Here is a 26,438-nt window from a genome sequence, read left to right as displayed (position 1 = left end):
AAAAGCAAAGACAAAAAATTGGCCTAAATACAAGTTTTATTTTCTTGGTTCCTTTATAAAGGTCAGTTCAATGTCAATCATTTACAGAGAGTAGCATGACACAGCTCTCAAGAATTTATATGAAAACCAGGAAATTAACTTAAAGCCACTCCACCATCCCTCTTCAAATGCTGTAAAAAAATTCTATTAGATTAACACTACAAATACCTTAAAAAAACATCTCAAAGGATTGAAAAACCCCACTGATCAATAGTCATAACTAGCCCTTCTATAAAGCAACTCTTAAGCAATTGACCCAACCCTGAAAAATTTACTTAGGCAACAGATCCAGCAGCAGTTTGACTAAGTAGTTAAGTAAAGATCAGACCTTATATCACAAATAAGTTGTCCTATTTTCATAACTGATTCCTTCAAAACCTCTGTTATGTTGAAAAATTAATAGTTTGCACAAGAAACTAAAAAATAAAAAGGCAGTGATAAGAGAGTGACTGGTTGGGGCTAAAAAGCTCTACAAATATTTTTATTAAATCCTCACTTCAGCAAGGATTTAAATCATACATACTACATCCAGACAGGTATCACAGTTCTGCAAGAATCTTGAAGGTATCACTGCAGTTCATTCAAAACACTAAATACTTTGCAGCTGAGAAGTTGTATTTAAATATGTGAATATACCACATTATTTTAAATAGGAAATTCCAGCAAAGCAGTTGCTCCATTTATTATTTTTGGTCTAACAACTAGGGGAACAGCTTGGGGGATAGTGGAATTTTATACTGAATAAGGCAGGTTGGTTTTTTTTTAAGTCATCAGGTTTCTGTGTTAGAAACACATACATCGCAATATAGATGAGTTATTCTATCCATATAGTACAATTGTTTCCTTTTCCCTCATACGCTACCTTACATATGACAGTCTCAGTCAGATCTCAGAATATAAAAGATTAAGTTTCTGCAAGTTAAATGTTAACCAAGGGTGAGAAATACAGAAAGGACAAAGTTTACTCTTGTGTTAATACTTTACTTGCTACTGCAGAGAAAAATGAAGAAGCATTTTGATATTCTTAACAGGACTGAATAATGAGCAAGAACATCAAAACTTGAAGTTTAGATAAATTTCTACACATTTGGATGCTTTTCCACACCTTCTTTTCCTAGCAAAGGAATTCTCACAAGAACAGGGTCTGACAAGGTTTCTCGCTTTGCTTCCAAACAGATCAGAAAAAGAACAGATTTTCCTTGTAATTCTGGCTCAGGGTAGGAAACATAGGAAAACGGCTAGCTAAACACAACAACAGGTGATGCTTGTGACTCTAAACAAGCTCAAGATTGGCTCAATCATCCACCAACACCCAATTACCCTTAAGGATGACGTTTCACCCCACTTTGTACATTATGTGGCTGCAATCCTGAAATGACTTTAGCACAAGCATACAGTCAGCCATATGCATAAGGTTTTGTAGGCAGTTCATATTGTGCAGTGAATTCTGTGCATGCAGACTCCACTGCATGCACACAAGGTATCCGGAAAAATAGGAACCTGCTTGACAGAACTGGTTACAAGACTGAGTAGGGCCACGGCTTGCTTTTCCTCTTTGGTATTCCTACTTTATGTTACCACGGGGTTGTTTGATTTGCATAGAACCCTACTATTCCAAAATCCTGTGAACCTGTACTCAATACCACATAATCTTTTAATAATTTTCTTTTTTCAGTGCTGCCAACTGTCTTTATTTTCTTGTGAGCTCTGTGACACTCGATATCTTTCTTAACACTGAGTTCCTTGAATCAAATGATGACACATGCATCTCAGCTTTCATTTTAAAACCACTTTTTTTGTGTGAAGAAAAAATGTAATCTTGACACACCCAAAAGATGTAGACATTTGAAAGGGAAAAAAAAGCATTTCTTCAAAAGCCTGTCCTTTTCAGAGCTGTGCTTATAGTTTTCTTCAATCCTGCCTCATCTGTTTCAAAGACTGCCTAAAAAGAGATTTAGTGTAAAATACTTCAGAAGTGTTAAGGAATGAACCATATATGTAAATATGAATCTCAGTTTTTAAACAAATACAATAAATTACAAGATTTGTAATAAAAGAGACATTATCAGAATAACAGAGAACACACAGACTGTACTTCCAACTGCCCTTTTACCTGCTCTCAAAACCACAAGGGACAGGTCTGACTACAAACATCCTGATGGCTCTTCTACATGGGTTAGGTTAAGTATGTAAGTAGGGCAAAGGATGCTCATAAATATTGCAGATGTATTTGAAAAGGGAAGAGGAATCCTTTAAAAATTTGGTCCTAGTTCATCTCTCAATGGCTTTAGTGCAAATCCATAAATTTGGATTTTTGACTTACTGGGAGATGTATGTATTTCACCTCTCACTGAATCCATCGGAAGTTGTGGTGCTGAACACCTTAGAGTCAGGTGGAAAACCCCAATCCTGCAAATGCTTGTACAATTCCTTAATTTCAACCCTGTGCAGTGACATACATGCATTGGAGTTACTGAATAAGCTCAAACATGGACAGGACAGTGACACCTGTGACATGGATCAAGTTACCATACCACCTTCCTTTAATCCCAGACAGGGGAAAAGCCTCATCTCACTGAAAAGGTAAATACGCACATAACACCTAAGCACACTAAGATGAAAATAAACCCTCATGTAAAACAGCAATAGTAACAAAGAAGTTTTTTTAAAAGACTGAGCCCTTTACACAAGTCATAAAAAGTAATCATTAAGTAAAAAACTTCTATTTATTTTATTAAATTAATAAAATCTTTCATGCACTTGTGTTTCATCTGAAATAAAATTTTCAGTGGCGGTACTACAGGTCAAACATATGTCACCTGTAAAGCTAATCCAGCTAAAATGACCCCTTGCCCTCCCCATTTGCAACTCCACCGTGGCTGTTGGCTGTGCAGCACATTGCTGCATGTGCTGTGGAACGAGATTTCCGCAGGGAAAGGCCGTGCCATTTCCTCGGAGCGCTTACAAGCCAAGAAGAAAGCGTCTCTGTGAGGTATCATAAACAAACTCTTGTGACATGCCTTTATGATGCTGCCCCAGGGAATACATTAAAAACACACAGCAGACAAGCTCAGAATTGCTGGAACAGCTTGAGATAACCCTCGCCCTTGATGGTGCGACTGCTCTTGCAGCTAACCATCCTTTCCCCGTTCCTGCACAGCTCTGTGTCTCTGCAGATCTGTGCTGACAGCCTAAAGGCCAGGAACAGGGATCACCACTGCAGAAAAACTGCATTTCCCCTTCCAAGCACAACTCTCTCAACACAGTACATGTCACCTGGCAAGCAAGAGGAGGGCTCGACAGTAGATGTACAAAATTATTTCAATACAATTGGGTGCAGGAACCTTCTGTACTCTGTGGCCGGTTCCTGCAGCAGTAAAAAATAGCTGGAAAGCGGAAGACCCTAACAGAGCAGTAAATGTCATGACAGCAGTTTCTACAGGTGCTTCCCTGCTCTGTGTGAAGAAGATACGGACAGTGTCTTTGCCCTGGGTATTTAGATGGTGTATCGTACCAAAAGGCACAATTTGCACCAAAATCCGCAAAACTGCTTTTCTTTCCTGTGCTTTCTCAAGAAAGCCAATTTAAATGAACCCTTAGTGCCTCAGCATTCAGCTGCTAAAGCTGAATCAATTGCTAAAGCTTGAGGTACATAAATTTGCTTAGAAGAAAAGAGCAGCCCGTTACCCACAGAACCACAGCCATGCTAGTTACTTGTGTTTAGAGCTTCAATAGGAAAAAGGAGATGACATAAGAAATGCAAGTTCCTCCCTTTTCAGGTCCTATCATGGCATGTAAAATAGTAGTGTAAGACTGTGTTACTCTACAGATCTCAACCTTTTAAAAAGTAGCATTTTAGGTTTTGTCTGCTCTTTTACTAGCACCAGTTCAGTGGCATGGCTGTTGGCTGCGTAGAGAACCCTAGCAGAGACAGGCTCCTGATACACGTGTTAAACACTGCCCTGCCTTGGCTTTTTGGATGGGATGACAAAGCATTGCTTAAAACAATGGTGGGCACTGGCTGTTACCAGGTCTTCCAGCTTTGCTGTTTTGGCTGGAGCAGAGCCGCTGTTGGCTGCAGCTGGAAATCCTTACAGAGTCGCTGCTGTAAGCAGGGCCTGTGCTGCTGTCTCTGCTGGGCAGAGGGGAACAGACCATTTGGAAACCTTTCAGCAGGAGGCCTTTCTATCAGCAACTGAAACATCCAGGGATACATTCTAGATAGAGAGCATCAACAGAAACCTGCTACCTAGGTTTTGGAGAAACTCAAAGCCTCCCTTCCCAGCTGCCCGAGCCCAACAGTCCTGGGCGGCTGTGGCCAGTGCTCCAGGGTCCCCGGTCCCTCTCCTGCCAGGCTCCCCGACTCACTCTCAGGTTGCCTTCCCCAAGGGCTAATTTTCCAACAAATTGAGATTATCACCATATTCCTCTAATCCAAAATGAAGAAATGCCTTAAAATGCCAGAGTTTTTCACAGACCAGAAAATCTCATCACTGGGCGCAGAGGAACAGAGCAATGAGGGTGAGAGAGCTCATAAAATACTTATGAGGAAAAATGTTTTCAGGATACTACTCTCTTCATTGTCAAAAAACTGAACAATGTATTTTGAGATTTAAATCTTGCCCCACAATGACAGGATTAACACCGCTCCAGTGCATGAAACCAATTTAATTTCATTTTACAATACTGCGAGTCTAAAAAACAGTATAAATCATGAAAAGTAGAGATTTGTCCTCATTTCTTCTGCATTTACATTTCAGGGTAGTATAAAATTCAAGAAAGTTTGTCTACACATCTCTCAATTCTTAACAGTGCTGTTAAAGCATTTACAGTTAACTGAAAATACCAGCACAGAATGAAAAGAAGAGTAGCAGACTAGGCATTTATGCAGTCAGAACAAATGGAAACCCAGAGCAGGGATGAACACTTAGGAAGAGGTCAAACTGCCTATGAATACATGAAATTACTGAGGAGCTATATATTGCATCTCCATTTGGAGCTAATGCAGTCTCCTGGCAAAGGGTCAAATGCAGTCTGTGCCTTGCGAATGGCAATTTCACCAGAGTCAATTGAGCTCTATTGGACTGTATCAAGGCTCAGTTTGGCCCAGTAACTCCAACGGTAGGGGTGAGTCACATTAATATCATACACATTGTAAAATCTTACTCAAGATCTTGCAACAAGCAACATAATTTTATATTAAATTGGATTCCAAGATATTGACAGAAAGTGCAGTATATCTGAGACTATTTTGGCTAGAAAAAGATTGAAAGTGAATGCTGGAAAATCCCCAAAACCATATGGGGGCAATTCTGCACTCACCTGTTGAAGTAACAAGTAACCACTGCCCCAGCAATCGTCATTTGCTGACAGGCAAGAATGAATTCACTAGTCCAGATAAGGCCCACGAAATGATACCATGCCATGTAGCAAATTCCAGACAGAGCTCTGTATTCTACTTGTCCTCCTGAAGTAGTCTGTGCAGTACCTAGAGTTGGGATTACACCACTGTATTATTATAATACACCAGACGGGGGGGGGGGGGGGGGGGGGGGGGAAGTACATATAAGTGCTTCTGTATGCTTTTTCTTAACTTTTCTTCAATAAAACTATAAAAAAATAAATTCAGGTGCTATTTAATTCTATCCATTCTAACAAAGTCAGAGCACCAAAATTTTGTAATTCAAATAGGATTTTGAAAAATAAATCTTACAAAAAGCAAAAGCTTGGGTTTAATTTGGGATTGAGACACAGCTGCCAATAAAGTCAAAAGGACAGCTACGCACTAGTAAAGACTTCTGAGAAAATATTACTCAAGATTTGAGTAACCAAATGCTTCAGAAGTAAATGAAATCTTAATTTTCTTCATTCAAATTTGAAATAAACTCATAGTCAGTTATGAAATGCTTTAGATTTTTTCTATAAGAAGCAAAAGAGAAAGACTGCAGAAAAATATTAAGGATGCATAATGGACCATTGCAAAAAAACAGAATTATTATTTTAATTACTATTTCTAATTAGAACCATGGCAACTAGCTTTCTGTTCTCTATATTCTTCCATCTTTGTGCAAAATACAGGCACATAAAGGCAACCTCACCAAAAAAAAAAAAAAAAGGCAAACATCTGTATGCTAGTATATGCTCCAATGTTACTACTGTATTCAGGAACATTGACAAATTCACTTATTCAAGCTAAAAAAAAATTGCCTCCACTTCTGTTAATAACAAAGTGTTTATTCCATATTCAACAGATGGCTTTTCACAAAAGGTGGGGGTAACTCAGATAATTTAGCAATCAGACCTTTCTCTATGCAATCATATTTATGCCACTTGACTCTGAAGTCTAGTCAGGGGATAATGGCATCTGGACATTTGTTCTCAGTGAAAGGTCTCTAGGTCCATAACCTGCTATATAACCTTCAAGATAACCATGTTCACAGAATAAAACAATCTCTGGAGGTGAGCAGTTTCTTATTCTAACTCCATGAAAGAAATAACAAAGTGAGACATAGAATTGTCTATTACTGCTAGAGCAGCGTTACAACTTAAGCTTTAATACTTCGTGTATTCATTTGGTGGACTTGGCAGTGTTAGGCTTACAGTTGGACTCAATGATCTGAAAGGTCTTTTCCAACCTAAATGATTCTATGATTCTATGTTTTCCCACAGAACAGCGCACCACCTTCAAGTTCACTATCTATGAAATGGTTTCACCGAATTTCTGTCCTATTTTTCTATAGCCACAGAGTTCATACTCAAGAATAGCTAAAAGTAGAAACAATAAAGATTTGTTTTCAGCAATACCCTCAGGTTTTGACAACCTTTATAAGTCTTCAGAACCAAGGTCCGTTTGTCTGTAAATTATGAAAAATATTCATCTACCACATAGTAGCACTGCAAAATTATTTTAAAGTGCTTTGAAAGGATCCATTTTTTGATCCTTGCACCCCTACATGGGGGCATAAACACATATGTTCTAGATATTTTTTTTCTGAAAGGTTACCAATTTTAGCTAAACAGGGAAGCTCTTTGCAGTGCTGTACAGTTGGTCACTCACAGAAATATTGTTGCTGCCATTATATTCTAATGTATTTTAAGGCTGTTAAATGTAAGACACTTGATGATGTGAAAAAGCTACTACTCAGATCTCTTTTCACAAACTCTCAGCCATTCCTCCCCATCCCCTGCCTCCCTGGTTTTAAGATTGGATGCAAAAGCTTTTTGGTTTTTAAGGGGAATTTTTCAGGATACATTCATTTACTTTGGTACATTAAAATAAGCTGTGTGCTATACCATTCCTTCTTGTTCTGAATTCAAGGGATTTTTCATCTCCCTTACTTCTTCCAGAGGCTCTAGACTGCTGTTTTCCTGCAGCACACACAACTAGCCAAATATGCTCATTAACCATAGCCTATAGCCCTTACTGAGGGACCTTATGCAAATGATAGGTCAATGAGATACAAGAAGGTCTCCTACCTCCGCACTTTTATGCAAAGACATTATGCCATTTGGTAGCAGAATTAAGCACATTTTCCACCATACAATCCACCTGAACATCTCTTTTCCAAAAAAGGCACATTTCAGGCTTTGCTTCCGTAGTTTTGTCAGGAAGACTGACTTCTTCGCTGGGTAAAAAACTGGCTGGATGGCCAGGCCCAAAGAGTTGTGGTGAATGGAGTTAAATCCAGTTGGTGGCCGGTCACAAGCGGTGTTCCCCAGGGCTCAGTAGTGGGGCCAGTTCTGTTTAATATCTTTATCAATGATCAGGATGAGGGGATCGAGTGCACCCTCAGTAAGTTGCAGATGACACCAAGTTGTGCGGGAGTGTTGATCTGCTTGAGGGAACGAAGGTTCTACAGAGGGACCTGGACAGGCTGGATCAATGGGCCGAGGTCAACTGTATGGGGTTCAACAAGGCTAAGTGTTGGGTCCTGCACTTGGGCCACAGCAACCCCATGCAACGCTACAGGCTTGGGGAAGAGTGGCTGGAAAGCTGCCCGTCAGGAAAGGACTTGGGGGTATTGGTTGACAGCTGGCTGAATATGAGCCAGCAGTGTGCCCAGGTGACCAAGAAGGCCAACAGCATCCTGGCTTGTATCAGGAATAGTGTGGCCAGCAGGACTAGGGAAGTGATCGTGCCCCTGTACTCGGCGCTGGTGAGGCCGCACCTCAAATACCGTGTTCAGTTTTGGGCTCCTCACTACAAGAGAGACATTGAGGTGCTGGAGTGTGTCCAGAGAAGGGCAATGAAGCTGGTGAAGGGTCTAGAGCACAAGTCTTATGAGGAGCGGCTGAGGGAACTGGGGTTGTTTAACCTGGAGAAAAGGAGGCCCAGAAGAGACCTTATCACTCTCCACAACCACCTGAAAGGAGGCTGTAGCAAGGTGGGTGTCGGTAAGTAACTAGCGATAGGACAAGAGGAAATGGCTTCAAGTTGAGCCAGGGGAGGTTTAGATTGGATATTAGGAAAAATTTCTTCACCAAAAGGGCTGTCAAGCATTGGAACAGGCTGCCCAGGGAAGTGGTGGAGTCACCATCCCTGGAGGTATTTAAAAGACATGTAGATGTGGTGCTGAGGGATGGGGTTTAGTGGTGGACTTGGCAGTGCTAGGTTCACGGTTGGACTAGATGATCTTAAAGGTCTTTTCCCACCTAAATGATTCTATGATTCTATGAAATGTAGGTACAGTAAACTAATTCTGTTTGCTTTTTACCAGCCTACTGAAATAACCACCTGCAGTAACAACAGTAATGGCTTTGTCTTTCCTGGCCAACCTTACACATGTGCACGTGCACAGCACTGTGCTCTGCTGCACAGAAATCAGGCACATCCACCTGTGAGTTCACCATTGATCACTTTGCTGTCTACATATGGTAAACTGTTTTTGTTACTTCACAGAAATCTGTTTACCAATGTAGACATCTGTGTCTGACTGATTCCCTGCCTTCTGGGCCTACCGTGCATGCATAATTTTGTCAACAGAATTACATGCAATGCTATTTTTCATATGTCAGTCTTAGTAGCACAGATAAACTTTAAAGCTATCCTAGATATCCTGTTGAGAAAAGTATATGCCATTTTCCTCATCACTCCACTGCGATCTATCTGTTCACACAAGCTAAACTTTCTCAACAAAGCCTTGAAATATGGTTTAATTTGTCAACAGAGTATTTTTCTCCAACTATATAATCACAAATCTTTCTGGTGTACTATACACTCTTAATGATAACATTAAGAAGTCAGTAAAGAACTGAAGTCCCTACATCTGAATCACCAAATCTGAAAACCTCTGATCAGTACAAATGTTGATCTGCTGCAAATATTTCAAAGAAGTGTTGTTAACAATGCAAACAGGCACAAGTGTTTGCAGCAGAATTCAGAAGAGTTTCTCCATCTGATGCTGCAGCCCAGTGCTGTGCCATTATGTCAGTCAACACAGCAATGCAATGATACTGAAGTCAGTGTGCACATGCACTATCATTAGCTACATTTTAGTACTTTCAGACATATCAGATGCTCTTATTTGGCAACTGCTGCTGCAAAGTTTTGCTGATGCCTTGAGCAGTAGGCTGTTGTGACGGATGAAAATTCCTGGGAAGTCTAGTTCAGCAATTTCCTTATCAGAAACAAAGAACCACTGACCAGAAAATACTGAGACCTTGTTTATCAGTTCCTGTTAACATGAAAATATGATGTGCCCTTCCCGCTGCTAAGTGAGGAAAGGTTCTGGCATCATACACTGAATCTTCATGCTACCTGCAACAGAATTTATTGTGTTATTTTATTTAGCTTTTTTCCATGTAGTGGTATTTACAGCTAAGCTAGCTGACTGTAATTGGAATGTCAAGGACCCTGCAGGAAATACATTTTTATTGCTGGTTTTGCTACTGCACAGCTTTATGTGGCAGTTTTATTGCTCACTTGCCTGTAGGATGCACCTTCGTTACACAAAAATCTCACGCCGCCTTCTCATCCTACATTACATGCATAGTATTTATGCCATGTGGATTTCACAGCTCCTGCATGCTGGCAAGTTGAAAGATGTGCTTTGCTGTGCCACACGGCCACTTCAGTTCTGCAGTGAAATGCCGCACAAATTAGCAAACAATAAGACTCAATGACCCTAAGATATATCAGCTTTTCCAAAGCACAGCTGAATTCCATTCCTAGTCAGCTAATGGTTCTAACTGGTGCCACTCTTTGTGCTGTCTCAAGTCTCATGGAGTCTGGCATTTCTCCTAATTTTCTAGGTCTGGAATTCACTCAGTCTCTGCTGCTCTTACAGATTCTGAATTACCAAGGTACTTAAGCAGGTGCCTACCTTAAAATGCATAAGTAGTCCCACCAATTTTAATAGGATTATCCATGTGTTTCAAGTTAGTCATGTGCATAAGTACCTTTCCAAGTGTGGGCTATAGTCTTCTATAGCTCCCAAGAAGTTAGTCATTTCTCAGAGTAACGCTAACTTTTGGAGGGGATGTAAATAGGGTGCCTCTGTGGTTGCATAACGATCAGGTGCACTACAGCTGAAGTGAGGATCAAGTGCTCCAGAGCTGTAAGATGCAGAGACACTATAAATGTTATATAACTAGTGAAGATTCAAGGAAAATATTCAGAACAGGTGCAGCACAGCAGCAGGCCAATTCCACTTGCCCATCTCTCTGTATTAGACAAAAGACTAGCGTCTTTGTAACCATTTCATTTTTTTCAGCTTTCTTGGTATATTTACATTTAAAATATAGCCTGCATAGCCCCAGAAAATGTATCTGTGAGAATAAAAAGTGTCAAAAACAAGAAAACCACCACCTGCATTTTACAAACTGGATCTTGGCTAGGCTACTATTTGTCAACGGAGAAAACAAGCTGCTTAAAGGGAGCATATCTTGGGACATCTTCAGAGAAGTACTCTCAGCTGTTGCAAAAAGTCCCCAAAACTCAAAAAGCAAAAGAAATGTCTTCCATTTACAGGGCGATTGCAGAAAACTAGCAGAAAATACAAAGCTGTTCTGCCAATGCATTATTAACCATACAGTACTATATTTATTTATTTTTACGGGATGTGTAAGTACTAGTCATCCTAGAAGAGCAAACAAATGCCCAATGAGCTACCTTACTGTGAGCTGCGTTAACAGGCAGCATTTCAGAGGACTCATATTTGGGTTGAAAATATGAAATAAAATCTAAATGAATAGTCTCAATACCAAATCTAGTCTACTGTTCATTTGTCCAAGTTTTGAACTACAAAACAAATCTGAGGCAGAGTATGGGACTGGAAATCCAAACACCTATCACACTTCTTGCTGACACCGAGCTCCTGTGTCACCTCGACAAATCTCCTCAACCTGAGAGCTGGATAAAACAATCCTTCACTACCTCCTCCCCAGGTCATTAAAAGGCAAGAATTGCCTTTGTTGTCTTCGAAGTCCTCTCAGGAGGAGCTACTCTGTGATCAGAGCAGCTGTAAACAACGGAGCAGGGCCAGAAGACCCTGGCTCTGACGCGACTTTATCGGCACCTAGCGGGCACGGGGGCTGCTGCAGGCCGTTTGCATGTTCTTTACATAAACCCCTCAGCCCCGGGACTCTGCCGAGAGCTCCCTTCATTCCTGTTGGGGAACAACAGTCACCGTTTAACATAGACAGCTTAACAAAAAGAATAATTACAGATACAAATGATAAAATTAATCGAATCGAGTTTTAGCCAGAAAAATAATCGAATATGTAGAGTGGCATTTTTCTGTCTGCATTCATGCTTAGGCTGTAACTTAGAACTGGTTTGGACCATTTATCAAATGCACACTCTCTTCTAAATATCAACGCACTAACTGTTAACAGAAAAATCTTACAAGGATTGACATCTACACTAAAAATATCCTGGCAGAAGATCTCAGTTAAAACATATGTTTTACTACATTCCTCATATGAGCAATATATTGACAGCGAAGTGCCTGGAAATTACCTTCCCTTCTTATGCTAAACCTGCAAAAAGTCAGTTCTTTCAAAAGTGAGAGCATCCTAGAAACTTTAACGTTGCTCTACTGTGCAGCAAGATTATGCTGCCTTCTGTACTGTTCTGTTTGTATCACTCGCTGGAAACATCAGCATTCCTGTTATGCTAGGGAGAAGACAAAAATAAAATACCTTTGAGGCAGGAGACATGTGCTGCACTATGAATGTAACAGCAGGTCACAAACTGTTTGAATCCTACTTTCCAAGCAGGCAGAAAAAAAACAAAAAATGTTGAAGGGAAATGTCTAGCAGGAAACAGAGAATATAACCAATGAAGGAAAATGGCACAACATGGAAAAAGCATAAAAAGCCTCTCAAAGGCAGTTGTCATTGGGTTTTATTTCCCTGTGACTACATGTGGAATTTGCTTTTGGATATAATGTGCAAGTCACTACTTTCCTGCAAAGTCTGTAAAAGCATCCAGGAAATACATGACTAGTTCCCAATCCTGCACTTATCATCAAGCTGTTTCCGTCATATGAGCTAAAATATTTCTACTCTTCTGATGATTGCAGCATTTCCAAAAGCTTTTGAATACAACAGACCCAGCTGGCATTTTCTAAATTTAGACTTAACGAGGGCAAACTTCACATCCTTATGTGTGCATATGAGGAGTACCAGTGAATTTTCCTGTGGGTAATGGGCCAGCTCAGCTTAACATCAAGGATGTACTATTTCCTCTAATAGTTATTGTTAATTATATACTTAGCAAATGCGTGTGTTATCATTCATTTCATTTACCTGCTACCAGATTCACTATAGTTAATGTTTATCTTAAATTGCATCTGATCAGAGCAGGTGCATTAAATGAACAGTTGGTTGATAGCTCAGGAGATGCTCCTTTCTACAAAGGACTGGTCTGAACCAGTGACAAGGTACCCCACAAGGCCAGTTTGAAAATTACTGCTGCCTGGCTGATATGTGCATAAACGGGATGAAGATTTTGCAGAAAAGCTAACAACACCACAAAGCTGTGTCTAGCATGTAACGCTGCCTCTGTAAATGGAAAATTCAACTCGGAGTGTGGAGAAGGAATATCCATGACACCTAAAGAAAAGTGAATCTGCTTGACTGTTTAGTCAGCCAGGAACAACTCACAAAGAGACTGCAGGTTGGACATTTGGCCTTGCTAGGTCTGACCCTTTTGCAGGAGAAGCAGGTTATCAGCCAGACAAGTGCTTCAAGCAGCCATTTCTGACAGACATGAGCTACTGGGGGAAAGGCAGTAGAAATTGAGAGACCTTTGTAAACCTGCATGACTCTCCAATGAAAGCAGGAGGAAAACACATCCTAGCCTAGTCTAAGCAACGGGTGAGTGATTTGCAATGCCAACATGGACTCAGACAGATAGACTGTTGTGTTACAAGTGAAGTGGGTCTTGTACAGAGAGACAGAATTAGCAGCGTGAGACTGAGATGGAAGCAGTTGTGATGGAAGAGGAGTGAGGTACCTGACCCATGGAGGTGGGGAATACTGCCAGTTTTGCCCAATGGGCTCAGCTACAGAAAGGTTGGAGGCTTTCCTGGCCTAGCAGGGATCTGTAAGCCTGTACAGAGGAGTTACTGCAGCCCCTGTCTCAAGGGGTGGTGGAAACACAAGATAAAATGGTAACACATAAGCATTTGAAGAGCTAGGCTGTGTTTGGTTTTCCACACAGAAACCACTGCCAAAATTCAGAAAATAGAAAATCCATGAATAAATATGGGAATGACAAACAACTGTCTCTATCTGCATCAATTCTGCATCAGCTCCAACCCAAAGGACAATAACTGACTCCTAGCAGTGGCCTAGAAATTTAAAATTAAAAAAAAAAACCCAAACCCCAAATTTTAATGCTTCCTATGTACAAAGGCTGATGTGTGCATGAGGAGTTATCCCCAAAGCTACGCAGAGTTTTGCGTCCCTTCTTTGGGTGATGTTCCACAGAAGAACAACCTCCTCCTCCCTTGGATGGCGTGATGCTGGGCCAAGGGACAGCATCCAAATTACCCCAGTTCAATCAGTGATAGATCTTATAGTGGTATGTCCCTCAGTAATACCATTTCCATACTCAAAATCTGTTCTTGGAGATCTTTCATAGTGATTGACTATTTCTACAGAGCACCTCCAGTACAACTGCAAGAACCTCTGGATTAATCCAAGTACTGTTGTACCAGTCTAAATAATGATAGCAGTTGTCACTGAACTACTGCTCAGAAACAATGTTCTGCCTCCATGACAACTGGACATTGTTTATAGTCAGAGGAGATGAACATTCTCATTTCATAACAACTGCACTAAAAACTGTCTCCTCCCTCCTGTTATTTTTTAATTCAAATACATCAAATATATACTGTATCTACCAGAATCTAATCATAAATTAAATAATTGAGAAAGAACAAAACTAAAGTCCGCATATAGGAGCAAAAATCTCTCTTCTGTAGTGCTATGACTCACAGAACTATGGCAATGTTGAAGACTTCAACAAGTGGGGGAAAAAAACATAAACAAAAAAAGGAAGGAGTAACACAGCTGTGTAACAATGCTAGCCCACATTTTGTACATTAACATTAGGAGGTCCCATATTTAAGAACTGAACTTAAGAAACAGACAGCATTCATCCAAAAACATGGAAAGCATATACTTACCTGCAGTTCCTAAGCTAAGTAGTACAGCAACCCAAAATACCCAGAAGACAATGAGAATCAGAAAGGTCCAGAGTGGTTGGAAGAGGAGGAAAGGAATTCTGCCAATGATTTTATCAACAACTTGAAAGAGCTGTACAGTGAACTGAAGCCTCTTTCTTAGTACAAATATAAGGGAAAGCAGAACAACCTGTTACAGGAAATAAAAAGACAAATTGTTGGGTTTTTTTCCTTAAGAAAAGTAGCAGAGTTGTCAAATGTGGGATCGGGGGTACAGATTTCACAAAGACATGACAGCAAGGCATTTTACACAAACTTACTGCGCACTGGAAATGCTTTCTGAGACACTGCCTATATTCTCAAAGAGCCTGTGGATTAAAGTCTAATCTTCTGAAATCATTATTACTGTTTCTTTAAAACAAAATAGGATTCATAAAACTGGAATTCACCCAATGGAAACAGTCTGTTTTGTTTACAGCAAACACAAATGTACGTTACATGCTACACATTCCTTTCACGTACTCTGTACATCATGAACATTTAAACTTTCTTCCTACTCAGGTCAGCTTGCCACTGTTCACAATGGCAGGAGGACCAGTCCTTTTCTGTAGAAAGGACAGTAGCACAACCAAACTAATTGGAGAGCTGTGTATGTATGGAAGCAAAGCAGACATAAAAATGAAGCCTCATTTAAATAAATTATTTTTTTCCCAAAGTAAAAAAAAACACCAACAAAACCCTGAGTCAAAAACCCCACAATGTCCCCAGTTCTTTGTATATGACAATGACTATGAACAGCAATTAAAAGAGAGGTTGGAATCTATAAAGTAATAAATGCAACCAGCGGCAGTTGCTTCACTAGTTTTCTTGTCTGCTCTAGAAAGAAGCCACCAGCTCTGAAGAGAAGCATAACCTGCAGCAGTGGATGTTCCCACAGTTCTGCAAATGACAGTCAGTTGTAGTGGAACACACACGCATACAAAGGAACCTTTTCTTACTCCTTTAGTATCAACAAAAGTAAAAAGGTCATAACTTACAGAGGCTATGAAAACAATCTGATCTGTGACACATTTATATTTGTCACTGTAAACTGTCAGACTGTTCATACCTGGTGAATTCCAGTCTATGGATCCTACTCTGCTTTAAGAAAATAGAAGAACAATAATTTTGGCAAATGTTTCATGAAGTACAAATTGTCTGTACACTCATATTGAGCAATGACCCCTTTAACATTGCAACACCAGAGTGAAAAAATCACTTTAAATGTTGCAAGCCACATTCAGATTTTCTGTTGGAAAAACAAGGTCAATGAGAGAAAAGCATAATTTAACCCCATAACTTGAGGCCTAGACACTGCTGCCTGTGCTTTACTACCCCTTTCATTGTCTAAAAGAGCTGCCACCCCTTTCTCCTACTGACAGGGTAGGCTGAATCTACAGATCTCACGTTCATATCAAGCCAGTGCCCCTCTATTCACTCAACATGATTCTCCAGTCAGCTGATGCAGAGAAGAATGGGGATGGAACACAATTCTTGCATTTCTACACCACCAATGCTAACACTGTTTGTACAGGGTTGAAGTGTGGCAGAGCCCTGTGCTGACAAACAAATTTCACAATGAAGATATAAAACTATTTAAATGAGTGTAAGCAGATCTTATAATTGATTCTCATTTTCAAATCTGAAAGGAATGAGGAATTACTTTTACTGTTGCAGACCCACTGTAGTTCAAGTTTTCAAGTTACAGCCTCTGACATTGCTTAGGGTAAAATGCTACTTACGGTAACTATTGTTGAGAAGATAGCATATCCAAGTAGAAATTTAACATTTTCCTTTTCTGTTTCCAATTCAGTGCTGGGATCATTCCTGTAGTCATAATAGAGCCACCAGAGAACACCTGAGACAACTGAGCAAACAAGAGCAGCATGAAGGCAGGCAGCACTCCCCAGGCTGCAGCACACTGCTGTTGGCAGGCTGATGTCTGCCAGCCTCCCTCCTGAGTCTCTCGCCCTTCCGCCTAAGCCAAGCTCAGCTCAGGAATACTGTCGCATAGCAGAGAGGCACAGTATCAGTGACCACAGAGAAAATCCACATAATGGTCTGTTAGTCTGAGGTAAAACCGCAGCAGAATGTTTGGTTTTCTTACAGTTATTCTAAAGCTCAGGCATGTAATTTCATTGAGGAGATATAAAGCTAACTTTCACGGAATGATAAGCTTTAGCTGGACACATTCCTATTGTTCTCCCTTTCTAAAGTAGGCAATGTAAAACTTCACTAAACTTTCTTTGAAACAGTAGCATTTTCATAACTGCATTCATCTGCCAAAAGAAATGTTGTTTCCAGGCATCTATAAAAAAATAAAAATCATCATCATCCCAACACTCAGCAGCTGAAACAGCACAGCCAGACCTTGGCACCAAAAGGCAAGCACGGCTCAGCTTGGAAATGGCTGTGGTAAGCTTAAGGTTACAGAGGATGGCCATGGAGAAAAAGGATAGCTGTTTGTTCAGCTGCCTCTCCTTCAGTTCAGTGAGATGATCCATTTGACTAAGCACATGCTAAAAGGTAAATATACTTACATAACAACCCGAATACAACCAGTGCAATCAAAGTATGGACCAGAAGCATCTGAATGAATCTGAAGGCTAAAACTAGTATAAAAGAGAAGGCTGAAAAATATACAAAGTAAGTTTATTATGAGTGTTACAACACATTTAACTTAACTCTTATTTACTTTAAAGATAAACTTAAGGTTCTTGCAGAATTTGGACTTTTATTTTTAAACAGTGGTCTCAAAAGCAACAGCGTTTAGTAAAGCTGGCAACCTTATTAACATTTAAAACACACAGTTACCTATAACTTACTAATACTTAGCTTATAACCAAAATATTTCACCCTGGGAATTATTAGCTTTTTAATAATATGTTGTATAAGATTTAAGTTAAAATGTTCGTGCTGATGCCTTTTTTTTTTCCATCAACAATTTCTTACAGTCCCCTGAAATGAGGTATACGATCATATCAAGGAACACAGAATCTGATATTTCACAGACCTGTATTTCATCAGTCTATTAAATGCCTCCTGATAAAACACAATCACTCTTTCTTAAAAACAACTCTGCCCAGAAAATATGAAAAAGATCACTTTTAAATTAAAAATATAAAGTTAATAGAAACATTTGAAACCTCACATTTTAATTGAATATTATTATTCACTTTTTATTTGTAGCCTTACCTAGTGCAAGGACACTCAGTCCTATCACAGTATCTCTTCCTGCCAATATTCCACTCAGAATTCGGTGAAAAACATCAATTTCATTAACCATACTTATTAAGACAGATGCATATTTGGAATAGCATTCAGGATTTTGTGGAACACATCGATTAAATAATGGAAAGGATTTACTGTAAGGTTAAAAACAAAGATGGTAAAAAATATTAATTACTGGACAAACAGTTTCAAATCCACAGAGATCCATTGCACCAGTTTCTTTCAAGACCTCTGCAGTACCTAGCGGCATCCTCAACACAGTTTTGCAGCCACAGCTGGCCAGTCTGATCTGTAACCTGGCAGGCATCCTCCCCACCCAGGAGGAGACCTTGCACGTGGAGTCTGACACAACAGGGCACTGGGCATGGGAGTGGTCCGTTACAAATGGTAGTTTTATGTTTCATCTGCAAAATAAACTCCCAGCAGCATCATGCCTGTATCACTGTACCAGAACATCCATTCAAGATGAACCTGGGAGAAAAAATGAACTACTATCTCAATCACCATTAGCATGTAGCTCCTATTCCCATTCTAGTCTGGCTTTACCTGCTTTGCTTCCATGTGTAAAACCTAAACTCATGCTAACACAGCTGTAAGCTATGTTGTTGTAGATAATCCTAGACCACAAACACTTTGCATTGTTTTTATGATACCTAAGCATTCTAAAAGCCACATCAAAACAATGTTTGTAAGGTACAATTAACACCACCAAATATTTACAAATGAAATTATTTGGCACTCCCAGCGAAGCTTCTTGAATATATTTATTGTCTCACTTCGGCAATGCTGCACTACAACAAAGACATATTCATACTTAAAAAGGAGAGGTTTGTTCATCAACAGTTAAAAACTTCTCTGACCAGCTTTGTTTCTACTACGAAATATTACTGTGCAAGATTAATAACTTTGCTGAGTTCCTTGCCAAACAGAAAAAAGCCTAAAAAGTCAAAGAAATAAGTAAAACATACTTTTTCATCAGTTTACATGCTCCCCTTTGATCCACTGTATGTAATGGTTTTATGTGTCTCCTGCTCTCTTCTGTTTGCTTTTTTCCTCTATTTTCTCTTGTTCAGAGCAGATGACTTAGCTCTGCAAACATGCAATTCCAATTCTTTGCTGTACTTTCATGACACAGTGGAATTTAAAATCGTGAGTTTAAGGCCTTTGACTCACAAATGCCAAATGTTAAAGACAGTGCCATCCACAGACCTGTGCTTCAAGCCAGCTGGCTATGAAATAATTCTGATGGAAATTTCTAGGTTCAGGATAGTAAGCAAGGCCCAAGATCCCAGCTCCTCTTCCTTGGCATTGAGCGAGAGAGCAAAAGTCTGTGCAGGAGATAAGTCACTCCTCATATGGAGTGCTTTTTCCCAGATTTGGAGAGGAAAAATCTCTAAAGGGTAGAGGAATGGAGGGAATGCAGTCCTTGTTCATTCTGTGGGACAGAACACTGCCATGTTCACAGGCACACATAAGAACTCATAAGGATACATGTACAAAAACAAATAAAGCAAAACCATTCTGACTGTAAAGCACCAAGTCAAATACAAAACGTGAAGAAGTTACAATCCTTAAGAAGCTGTTTGGACTCAAGGGTGCTGTAAAGTACCCAGTAATTAGTACCTTGCTGGAACTGGCAGTGGGGGACACAGCTCAGCTGCCATTGGATTTAGTGTGTAACTGGAAATGTTCAGGTTGTAAACGCAAAGACAAGAACCTAAGAAGGAAAAAAAAGGTAAGTTAATTATTAGTTAAAGTTTTAGAGAAAAACACATTATCAAGTAAGTTTTGTTTACATTTCTGCTTTGATCCCTTAGCAGGCCATGTGCACCCCAATATTCCACTGGGAATGTAAACCACAAATTAGTTAACTGGGTAAATCTAAAGCAACCTCTGCGGAATCTTTTGCCTTCTCGACTTCACTATAATTACCATTTACTGATCTTCCTGGAGGGCAGGCATACTATTTGTTCCACAGTGTGATACTTCAGCTCTAAACTCTTACTCATTAAGATAAGATAACAGAAAAACCTACAATAGCAGACGCTACACTAGAACTAGCCCCCTCATGATTTAGAACAGAATAGATATCTATCCAGAAACTTAACATTTTCTGGGCTCTAGGCTAAATACTACCAGATACTCTGCTAATAATGCTCTGCTCCATTATATAATGCTTCTGGGAAAGAAACGCTGGATACATTCAAGCCATTCAAAATGCAATACTGCCCTCTCCCTTGAGATAAACACACAAGCAGTTTTAGCGCGTAGATGGAATTTCATGCAATTATATTCAGTTACACTGAAAACACTTATATAATATCACAGGTGTTTACAGCTTTCTGTACATACGAAATGATGGCAAAATAGCCCAAAATGAAATTAAAACAAATGTTGTCAATTTAAATAGCAATCCTTGCCAAACAAAACAACAAAACAAAAAAGAATGGAATTCTGACCTTCAATAAAAATAGCCACTAATATTCATATGGTCTGCAGTTTACGCATACCGTATGGATAAGGGTTAGGCTACAGGTTATTTTATTTACACGTTGGACATGAATGAACTAGAGCTGTCTCTTTTGCACAACAGCTACTTCTGACATCATATCCATCTTGAACACCAGAATAAAATAAAAAAAATTTAAGGTGGAATAGCAAACTTTGGGATCTGATGTCTAAAGGGATAAAAACACTTGTGTATCTCTGGAATTAATAATTCCACTATAGTTTTAATTAAATTTAAAAGAACCAGTTGGACAAGTTTCTCAAATAGCATATGAGCTCTGTTCACCTACTGGCACCCGCCCCCAAATTACACTAGTTCATTCTCAGCAGCCAGTTTTCTGCTGGATAATCTCAGCATTGTGCAGGAATTAATCATCAACTTTTGAATTTGCATAAGAGCTGTAACATTTCTAGAAACTATGGCTTTGAAATAAAGCAGAAACAAGACATTTTATTTTCTGTTGCTACGGACTGCTCAGGAAATTAATGGTAAGAAATTACTCCCTAGCGTAGCAAACATAAGAATAACAAAGTGAAAGCTGCTCAGCTGTTCTACAGATACACTAAGATATTCATATTCCCTGTTGCACACCATTATTCCTTGCAAAACTCTGGAGGTCTTCCAAAGAGTTGAGTTGCTCTTGTGGACAACTAGACACGCACAAGGAAACTGAACTGATTTTGAGGCTTTGCATTTCCAGGCTGCATGAATTCAGAAAGAACACATACCTAGAAAGAAAAAAAGATCCTCTTTTCAAAAAACAAGCTTTCTGGTTTTTATAGGTTTAAATTCTGAGCCTTCTTTCCAACTTTTTAAAGTGCTACAAAGCAAATGAAACTCTTTTTCCACATATAATGGAAAAAAATGGAGTTTGAAGTCAGAAGTTAAGAAGCAATTTGAGAATATGCTACATTTTTACACTTCATTTTATATTCTTAAATGGGATCAGAAACTGCCAAGGTGGGTGCCATTCTACAAGGACTAGTTCATGGAAGTCGACAGAATGACTGGGAACTTCAACATGCAACCTCCTTAAGTACAAAAATTTGCCATACAGAATGACTGCTAGTTTGGCCAAAGTCCTATTTAAGATCCTATTTAAGAAGAAGCCAGCATAAAGCATAACAATGTAGCACATTTTCAAATTCCACCTTAACTTTTTAGTTTCACTCACCATTTTGCACCACTCTCACGCCTTTTTTTGCCTTTCAATATAAGCATGTATATATACACATATGTATATGATTGACAACTGGAAGATGTATACCTTATTAAGATCTCAACATTTGATTTGTTTAGACATTATCTGATGTACTTACTTTTTATTAGTCATGTCCTGTCCAGAAAGGGGTGCCCCTTTTACAGGAGTGTTCTTCCTACCACATATGTTCCCGAAGCTGTCATATCCAAGCACAAGTCTTTCTGTGGCACCAGCCATCACTGCATAGCCAGTTATAAACGTCTGTTAAAATATTTTTTAATGTGAAATCAGGCTAAGATAGCTTTTTCTTCCCATACAATAAATACTCCTTTTAACCCATGCATTTTTGTCTTGTGGATGCAAACTGTTAAATCTAAAATTCACCCCTCTGCACAAGGCCGGAGCAAGTCATACGGGCAAGTTTAGCTGCATTGCCTCCTTAGAGCTTTCCCTCATCTATTGCTGAAAGTATATGAATTAAGCAGAGTATCACCAGAGAAGAAAGATAGGGGTCCTGATTAAAACAATAGGAAAGCAGTAATAAGGTGCTAAACACTGCCTCTACTGAAGTTCATGTGTGTCACTAGGCAAGGTCACTCAAATGGTAATTTTTCACATGCCCACTGCTTCTTGTTTTTCAGAGTGGCCTTCAAGGCACACCGGGGCAATATATCTGCTGAAATGTTGAGCCCTTGCAGCTGCTAGTGAATTTAATCAGAGATATATTTTAAACATATAAAGTATAATTAAAATGCAGGTTACCTGAAATTTCAGGAAGATGCATTCTTTAACACATGTGAAAAAACTGAAGAGAGCCACACTAGGGACTTAGGTGACTCTGCCCTGATCTTTTAGACGCCCTGCTGCTGGGTCAAAGGCCCAGCAGATCAGCTCCCTGTAAACCCCAGGGGCAGCTAAGCACCTCTGTTGGCCAAGTAGCAGCAACCCTTAGTCAATATAGGACACTCTGCCTAGGAATGCAGCTTAAACACAGCTCCTGGCTGTGTCCCCTCCCAGCTTCTTGTGCACCTGACAGAGCATGGGAAGCTGAGAAGTCCTTGACTAGTGTAAGCATTACTTGGCAACAACTAAAAACATCAGTGTGCTATCAACATTATTCTCATACTAAACCCAAAACACAGCAGTATACCAGCTACTGGAAAGAAAATTAACTCTATCCCAGACGGAACTCGGACAATCCGGTTCATGTATGCCATGAGGGCCAAAACGCCCCTTGAAAAGAACCTTTTAAAGTGCCAAGAAGCAGCAATTCTTCTTCTGGGAGGCTGGTGAAGTCCTGAGCACTACTTTACCCTAAGGCATATTTACAGCACTCCAGCTATGGAAGAACTCAGTATTCAATCATCTCCTCTGTCCCATGGGGTCTAAACCACATTTCACACGCACCAAGGACAATACGCTAAGCTCCATGGCTACATGCCAACTGCAGGCAGCAGCAAGACTTCTCAGTCCCACATTAAACACTACTACTTTGCATGGATATTGTTGAATATCAGCTGTGCTGGAGACAGATTGCACAGATCAGATCCAGCACAACTGCTTTCTTACTTAAGGTTTAGAGCCTTTATTTGTTATTCTACTTTTAACACTTGTGACTAAAGATGGGATCCGGGCAAAAACTGAGTCTCATACAAAAACATGTAAGTACGTGCTTCCTTAGTCCCCAATGTAGTCTCATTTTTGCTTATATGTTTGCAGTCTAACTAGTTAAATAATATGTTTTTAAAAAATTATGACTGCATGTTAATGCCATCTTCTATGGAGATCTTTGTAGAGACTCCAACATTAAAGCTGACATACTACTTTCATATGTGGTATTTGTTACAGTAACAAAATATTTTCAGATCCAGTTTATTTACATAGCAAATATTTGTTAACAATTAAATTGTTCTCAGAAGAAAAAGGAGAAATGAGCTGGCATTGTAACTCAACCTGAAATATGCTTTCAGAAAAATTCCAGCATTCCTTCTAAAGATAGACGCTACAGGTCCATCGCTATCAGTATGGCAAACCCTGTGTGCATGTGAATTATTTTTTTTTTAAGTGCAGAATGCTGGATACAAGCCACAAATATTGTTAAGAAATACATGGCTGTATGACTGCTGGAGGGGTGTGTCTATACATGCCAGTGATACGCACTTCCACAGTTACTAACATGGTTTCAATTTTTTTTACAATATGAAAAAATCAGTGTCACCAAATTTTTTTTAATCTTTTAAAAATAAGATCAAACAGAAGAAAACAAATACATGTATGCAATAAGCTATTTCACAGAAACTGAGCAATAAAAACAGTGAGAGAAAACAAACAAAAATCCTAAATCCTCACCCTTTGACAGGTTTAATTTTTGGCATTCCCTCCACTGATCAAAGCACTAAGCATAAGACAGCATGTAAAAAACCCTATCCTGTTCACAAAGTTCAGCTTCAGCTTATGCAGTATTCAAAACATGTATGTATTCTTCTGCATTAGCTTCCATTAAAAGTTATTAGGAATTGAATTGAAAACTGATTAATAGTGTATTCATGAGAATCGTGAGTAGCCTCAGTTATATCCTGAAAAAAACATTCATACTTAAGAAAGACAAAGCCTGTTCCCAAAAGCTTGCATGCTGTTCTAAGCACAGGACAGATAGTGACTCGATACAACATCAGACTGATGTGTTGCAAGATAACAAGACTACAATGAATGAGAGAAGTAGAAATAAGAGCCCAGTCAGAGCCTGGACTAATTTACAAAAAAGCGAATTCTAAATAACCCAGCCCTGTGTATACATGGCATCTAAAGAATACGGGCAGAATTTAAAAGTGTGTGTAACAGACACTGCAATAAAGCACTGCACTGCCACAAAGGTCAGTTCTGTCCCAGTGCAATCCTGGGACCCTAAAACCTGTGCCCATGATAATTTCAGTTTAGTTTTAGTATACCACTGTGCAGAACCCCATTCACTTTGGGTCTGATTTTTCTTTCAGAAAAAAACATGCTTACCAAACCAGCCCAGAAAAGAAAGAAGAGGAGCAACCAGAGAGTGTCTGTGCACTTTCTGTAAACGACTGGTCTCCACTCCCTTAGTTCATAAACACTATCTCCAGAGTCCTAAAGTGAAACAAAAAAAGAAAAGAAAAAAAAGAAAAGAACAAACTTCCTGTGAAATTAAAATCAAGTTTCAAACGTCCGAGGTTTCTGAAAGAGCATAACCTTGCGCTTAAAATGCCAAACACCTCGGAGCTCTCCGCCCGCAACAGCGGCGCAGCTCGCCCATAGCGAGGTGCGCTGCGGCCGCGCCGCACCCCACCCCGCGCCCGCCGCCCGCCCGCAGCCCCGCACCGCCCGGGGCAGGCCTGGCCCCGGCCGCACACAGCCCGTCGCACCGCCGCGGGCCCAGCTTTCTCTCCGCCCCGCCCCCCCCGCTGCCCCGGCACCGCGGCGGCCCGGCGCTCACCTGCTGCCGGCCCCCGCGCCGCTCCATGCTCCCGCCCGCGGGGCAGGGCCGGGCCGCGCCGCCGGGCTGCGCGGGGGCGGCCGGCGGGCCTGGGGCGCAGCCGGCTCGGCGACCGCGGCGGGGCGACGCTCGCTAGGGGACGGCACCAGCGCCCGCCGTGCGCGCCGCGGGGCCGGGCCCGCCGGGGAGGAGCGCCCCGGCCGGGCGGTGGCACCGCCGGCAGCTCCTCCTGCCGCTGTGGCCGGGCGCTGCCAGCCCCGTCCCGAGCGCTGCTCCCGGGGCCGCACGGCGGGCGGGCCGCGGTCCCGCAGGGCAGCGGCCTTTGCGGGAGGAAACGGCATTTCTCTCCCCGAAGCTCGAGCGCCGGCGGCCGGGCGGGCCCGGGGACAGCAGGCGCCCCGCGGAAGCGCGGGCGGAGCTCGCCTGCCCTGCGTTCGCACGATTCATTTCCCTGGACGGTCGGACGGGTTGCTTCGGCTGGGCCAAGCAGCGCTCGGGGACAGCTGTCCCCGGCCGGCAGTGCGGGCGACGGGACGGACCCCGGGCGGCTGGCGGCCCCTCCGCTCCCGGGGCACGGGGGACGCCGAGGGGCTGCCCGGGCTCGGCGGGCGGGGGCCCTCCTCCCCGCGGGGCAGGGGGCTGGGGGCAGCGCCCAGAGAGGGGGACGGGGTGAGCCTGCAGTTCGCTCACAGCCGCAAGTTTACGAATGGGCACTGGCCAGAGTGGGAGGTTTATTTTTCACCATTGCTTAGTTTTGTATGGGAATAACTGTAGGTTTGTTACTGCCACTACAAAATGGGGGCTGGTTCCTTGCGTAAAGCCAACTGATACCGATACCCGTTTGGCTATTTTGCGTTATCAATACGCAGTCAGTCATAGACCCTTTTCACCTTTTGTTTGCTTGTTTTTGTTTGTTTGCTGCTTGTACATTTACATTACACTGACATGTTACGTTAGACCGTAATTCCCTCTCATGGACGTCCGTATGAATTATGCATGCACAGGAATAACCACACCGAATTAGATCGGTGCTTGTAACCTGAATGACCAATGAATGCAGAAATTATTAGCCACTTCTAATAACCTGTTTTTGCAGTGCTGTCCCTGTTGTCTTTTTATTTATATGTTCACTAAGTTCAGCTCAATAATCTGGAGAAAATTAACATTACAAATTGAAAAGATATTAAAAGTACGTTTTTGTTCCCTTCCTGACAGTCAGTGGAAAAAATGTCCTCTTTAGGAAGTAATACAACATCTGCAACTGCAATAAAATTGAATTAAATTGAAACTATTTTGGAAAGATGTTTAAGAATTGGTCCATCT

The 26,438-nt window shown here is 40.9% G+C and overlaps 1 protein-coding gene across 2 annotated transcripts in view; it reads right to left on the bottom strand.

The window, feature by feature from the left end:
• Positions 1-25,506, bottom strand: part of SLC44A3 (solute carrier family 44 member 3) — a 42,689-nt gene extending 17,183 nt beyond the window's left edge. The window contains exons 1-10 of one of the 2 annotated variants that reach the window (XM_072868569.1): positions 25,116-25,506; positions 24,662-24,769; positions 21,771-21,913; positions 21,043-21,179; positions 19,566-19,659; positions 17,907-18,076; positions 17,252-17,341; positions 16,454-16,578; positions 14,676-14,862; positions 5,362-5,527 (exon numbers count right to left, since the gene is read on the bottom strand). In XM_072868569.1, coding sequence (XP_072724670.1) covers positions 5,362-5,527; positions 14,676-14,862; positions 16,454-16,578; positions 17,252-17,341; positions 17,907-18,076; positions 19,566-19,659; positions 21,043-21,179; positions 21,771-21,913; positions 24,662-24,769; positions 25,116-25,142 — 1,247 coding nt within the window. In that variant the 5' untranslated portion in view covers positions 25,143-25,506. Of the gene's footprint in view, positions 1-5,361; positions 5,528-14,675; positions 14,863-16,453; positions 16,579-17,251; positions 17,342-17,906; positions 18,077-19,565; positions 19,660-21,042; positions 21,180-21,770; positions 21,914-24,661; positions 24,770-25,115 lie in introns of those variants that run through there. The other variant, XM_072868571.1, reaches the window with a different exon arrangement.
• Between the last annotated feature and the right edge of the window lie 932 nt (positions 25,507-26,438).

The sequence above is a fragment of the Ciconia boyciana genome, chromosome 7, assembly GCF_034638445.1.
Source record: "Ciconia boyciana chromosome 7, ASM3463844v1, whole genome shotgun sequence".
Taxonomy (NCBI): Eukaryota; Metazoa; Chordata; class Aves; order Ciconiiformes; family Ciconiidae; genus Ciconia; species Ciconia boyciana.
Note: the sequence above shows the minus strand (reverse complement) of the source record. Positions and strands in the feature narration are given on the sequence as shown.